The following is a 5199-nucleotide window of genomic DNA, read 5'->3' on the forward strand; positions in this document are numbered from 1 at the left end:
CTCTGATTGAAAAAGGCAGTGTTTACATACCGTGACCATAAACGACGATACTGTGTATAGTGCACAAAGATTTTCCCGTAACAGCAAAACAAAATAGAGTAGGTTTACAGGGGAAATGTTGAGATACCAGATGCCCTGGGCATATTTAGTGTCAAGCGCCAAGTACTCTGAACCATGGTTTATCGTCTATAGCGGAAAACGAGTAAGTATATTAGAGTTGGCCGGTGAATCTTCGGCCTCAGTTCTGGTACCAGTGTATAAGCACTAGACTGAGGTTCCGCTCGTAACCGAAATATACGGTGCCTCTAAATAGCTAACTTCTGTAACCACGGACAGCCAGATATGATAACCTCTGGTAACTTCTATCGGCCTTGAATGTTAGACGCGGTGCTATGATATTTAAAAAGATAACATAAGTACATCAACGGTTAGAATTATAACGTTTTTATCCGAAAAGTATCATATGCACATATGTGTTTGTGTATTGTTATTTATTATTTATTTATTTATTTATTTATTGTTAAATGGTCCGAGGGCCATTATGCGGCTATGACCGATAATAGACGTCCGGCCCAGCTCTGCCGTGTGTTATCGTTTATATTACATATCGTTATATTGTGTTTCTTCACTTAAATTTATTACCAAACCAACATTCCGTAGATTTATTAACAGTCAATTAATGACGCAATTTATGACGTACCTCTTGTGATGTAATTCATGTGACGAAACACACACTTTAGCTTGATTATGCATTTTAGTGATAACACTTGGACAAGGTGGTTTATTTGACAGTAGTCAAATAATTTTGTTAGCATCGAACGAATCCAAAACGAATATCGGATTGTGCGTTTGTGAAGGATTATTGGAAACGTCTGAAGGAATAAAATAAATCGCTCCGACTAATAATTCGATTAGTTTTGTTCAGAATGGTAAAAATTCGATAAAAGTTTCCAAAAAGTATGGTTTTGAATAAATTAAGATGAAGGAGTGGAATAACAGTAAATGGAAATGAATATTGCTGTAATTTTATTTTTATGTTTCAGTTGAAATCGATACTTGTTTTATTATTCAAATTTTCCACTACGCTCACATACCAGTAATTCAGATTTATTCGTGGCTATCTGACTAAATTGTTTTACTAACCGATAAATAAGACTGAAAGTGGAAGCCATTTTGTTCAATTGAAGCTGCGCGCTCGGATTCTTTTCAGATATGAAAAATCGTCCCGGTTAAGCGGGCCAATATAAATTATATTGGCCCGCTAGATACGAATAACGGCTAGCTCGCGACGTCATTTTGCTACTATTTATAGTAACGATATATACTAGTAACGTGTATATTAAATAAAAATTGTGCCTTCATATCAGATCGGACATGGCTAATGTTCCGTTACATGATTAATGGCCTACGTTTTCCACAGAATCCTAATTGACTCGCAAAGGGACGCAGTAACTCTCGGTAAAGTAAAAAAAGTAAAATAAAATAACTAACTGGTATTTGTCACACAGTCAATTATCAGATCTTATAGTTCAAGGTTAGTTTTGTACGCGTATTGCCGTTAGGAGTTAACCGTTTAGCGATCGGAATGTTTAATAACGAGCTGTGCTAATAAAAAAGTATACGGTACATGGGGTTGAAGGAAATTCGAATAAAAATAAAACAATTAATTTTGTTTTTAATCTTAATTGCGCATTTGCAATATTGACAGTATAGCAATAGAAAATTAAACATAACATAAGTTCAATAATTGCACCGGTTTTGAACATTGTCACGCTTTAAATTAAATCGAACATGTTCGTGATTCTTGCTTTTATATTAAGTAACCATCACACCATTTCTGCTACTAAATTTGAACACCTTATTGCAAAATAAGCCACTCCATTTCAAGAGATAAGACCGAATCTCTATATAAATTGCAAGGTTTGTCTATACGTGGTACCGCTGAAGGGAAACGCTTGCTTAAGGTAAGTAATTTATATCTGTTCGCAGCATATTGATTTGTTTGATTCTATATTCTTTACATCATTTAACGCTTCATAAAGTTTAATGGTATAATCGATAAGGCCACCAATACTGTATGTTCACGTACGTGTGATTGAATCTGCCTAAACCTATTCAAAAAGAAAATATGTTTAAGTAACTGGAAATGTTGCAATTACGGTTACAGTACACCAGTATTTCGACAAACAAAATATGTACACAATGTCTATTTAAGTTGTGCAATTTTACGTTTCAATTTGATTAAATGATTCACGTTTTCACAATTCGCATGGTTCTCTTTCCCTTACAATATGTTTATTGTAAACGAGGTCACATTAATAAATGCTTCTTTTTCACGCCGAGACTCGTTTTAAGGGCGAAATGTTCTTCAACTTCGTTCTGGTTCTTCTCGCTGTAATCAGCGTATGTAGCGGTAAGTAACTCGTGTGTTTATTTGTGTTATCAAATCAAAAATGGTTTTTGAATAGTTTAAGTGTATGTTAAGAAAAAATGTTATTATACTTTCTTTATATTATTAAATCCCTCCACACAGATGATAATATATATTTGATATATAAAATTTAATTACTGATATTGTGTTTCAGTGGAATGTTTGACTTGTCTCCATAGTACGGATATTCAAAGTCCTCGACACTGCAAATATGTGATGGAATGTGAGAATGGCGAGGTAGATCTCGTTTTAAAATATGTCTGCATTTGGTCTTCTTTACTAACCGGTTTCAGATTTAGTAATTTACATGATTGAACTTTATATATTTGAATCGGGACAGCTATTTTTAATACCATTGATTCAATAAAATATGATACAAAATCAGTTTCATCTCACTAGCTTTACCATTTTAAATGTTTTATTTGATTAAGGTGTGCAATGTTCACCGGACCACAAATCCATCCGGGGATGTTGTTTTTGACGTGGGCTGTGTACATCATTCGGTAATTTCTTAATTCCTTTACTTCATTTTGTAACAAAAACGAATGTTATGTTCCACATGTGTTCGTCGGTACATATATACTCCGTGTACGCACGTTTAAATTGGTCGTTTAAAGGGCGAATTATAACGCTTGTTTTTGTTTAGGGCGTGTTCCAACCGATCCCATGTTTTAATGAACACATGAAACATGAAACTCCAGAGACATTGTCATGAGATTTATTTTCGTATCCGGTAGTTGTTATTAAATTTAATTCACCATTTGCCTATACAATACAGGACACTACATACAACTAAAACAGTAATCGTACAACTTTGATTCAAACTGGGGTCACCGCCTTAGAACGGTCAGTGTAAAACACCGATGATGTGATGCCTACGCGAATACAAAATACAAACGTGTTGATAAACGTCATTACCACAGATATCCAGATAAATTAATTATTGATTATATGATTACAGAACGTAGCATCAATCGGTAGAAAATCAAGATAATCGTAATGCATTTACGTGAGAAGCAGTTACATGAGATTTGAATGCCGAATTACTTGAATTTATATGATTATCACTCAATATATATATATAATAAAAACCAATTAAGTCAAGTTTTAAACACTTTTATCGAGTTACTGTTTACGTAAGCGGCTAGATTAAACGTATCTATCACCATTCAAACGTAGATGTAAATTGTTTGTTCAAGATGTTCAATCGTTTGTGAAATCATTTGTTGTTAATCGAATGAAATATGGTCATATTCCGCATTATCTTTTTGTTAGAGTTATTCGATTTACAATATAAACATCACATTATTTTAAACCAATAATAAACCAAAATTGCCCAAGTTGTTATAATTATAGAAAAGAACAAACACTTCTATAAGTAGTTATTGATTAATAATAATCATGTCGATCTGCTTGTGCAGAATGGTGATGGAGTCTAAAAAATCGTGATTGTTTATACATGATTTATTTTTAAAGACAAATGGTATATGTCTAATAAATATACTTAATTAATTCGGCCATATTGTCAAATTATCTCTCATAAACAGCCACTTCTGAAAGTATAACGTATTTTATACAAATTAATCATGCATTTTGTTTGTGCTCTCCGGAACAAATATACTTATTTAATGATTATAGATATATGGACATTAATCTTTTAAAGTACAATTCGGGAAAATCAAGGAACCGTCGATTCTTTTGTTTTTCAGGTGTGCATGATCAATGAACAGAGCGAGTTCGGCGATACAGTGTACACATCACAGTGTGTCGGATTAACGGTATGTGAAAAAATATTATATGCGTTAGCCGAGTATTGATATTTTAAAAACATGCGTAGCGTACAATCTGTACGATTATAAATATGTGTCTTTACGCATAGTTATGAGTAAATTTATTATTTTCTAATCTCAAAATACTATATAATTCTCATCATCATTATCAACCATTTCATCATCATCCTATCAACATCCTTATCATTATCATACAAATAATAAGCCATAGACAAAATAGGAGTGGATGTTTGTGTATGACAGGATTTTCGACATATAAATGCAAAAACAAAATTCTTCTGACGCCCGTTTGTGTTCCATGTGCAACGGAGATCGACTTCAATGGCACCGCTCAGTTGATGAGTCTCGAGACGACTGTAAACGGTGTAACATCCATGTTCAGATGCATAAAAAATGAAACGATACTAATTAAATGATGTAGGACATGTCATTATGTATACTTAACATGCACATGTGTGGCATGTGATTAGTGCAAGTTTATTCATACAAATCAGGCGATAAGTCTAAACCTAAAATCAAGAGTTAAGGTTTGAATAAACTGATCACCGCCGATGCCCAAAGCGCACTAAGGACGCCCAAACGCCCATCAATCACTTTAAGTTTCTTAAAAAAGTATACATTTACAAATGTGAAACATTTATTTCTTTAAAGAAGCTGCTATTATTTGCAAGATTCATCATCCACCACCACCAATCAAGAGAAGTGTAAATGACTTCACGCACACCCCTTACAATAATCGGAAGTAATGAGCGATTCAAATAAAACCGCGATCGGGAGACGCAACCCTAACTGCTCATTTTTCTTTTCTTTATTTTTTCTTTTAATGGCAGGGGGACTTACGAGGACCCATGGCTCAAGACCGTTTAGTAGGTGCCTTCATCACCTCCCGAAACCTTTCAATCTAATTGCGCGAATTAACATAAAAAACAAACATCAAAGGCATCACGTACGCAACCCGGACATCTCTCTCTCTCTCTC

General features: G+C 34.0%; 1 protein-coding gene across 1 annotated transcript; it reads left to right on the plus strand.

Annotated features, from left to right (window-relative positions):
* Positions 1 to 1859: 1859 nt before the first annotated feature.
* On the plus strand, positions 1860 to 4303 carry LOC127853791 (uncharacterized). The gene is made up of 5 exons (XM_052388563.1): positions 1860 to 1964; positions 2356 to 2413; positions 2586 to 2668; positions 2863 to 2934; positions 4141 to 4303. The coding sequence occupies exons 2-5, from the start codon at positions 2362 to 2364 to the stop codon at positions 4246 to 4248; spliced, it is 315 nt and encodes a 104-aa protein (XP_052244523.1). The 5' UTR covers positions 1860 to 1964; positions 2356 to 2361; the 3' UTR covers positions 4249 to 4303.
* The last annotated feature ends 896 nt before the right edge of the window (positions 4304 to 5199 follow it).

This window comes from Dreissena polymorpha, chromosome 12 (genome assembly GCF_020536995.1).
Source record: "Dreissena polymorpha isolate Duluth1 chromosome 12, UMN_Dpol_1.0, whole genome shotgun sequence".
NCBI classification, from domain to species: Eukaryota; Metazoa; Mollusca; class Bivalvia; order Myida; family Dreissenidae; genus Dreissena; species Dreissena polymorpha.

Coding starts and splice junctions, on each gene's coding strand:
- LOC127853791 (XM_052388563.1), top strand. CDS start 2,362: ATGTTCTTCAACTTCGTTCTGGTTCTTCTCGCTGTAATCAGCGTATGT. Junction 2,669..2,862: donor TGGAATGTGAGAATGGCGAG/GTAGATCTCGTT, acceptor TATTTGATTAAG/GTGTGCAATGTTCACCGGAC. Junction 2,935..4,140: donor TGGGCTGTGTACATCATTCG/GTAATTTCTTAA, acceptor TTTGTTTTTCAG/GTGTGCATGATCAATGAACA.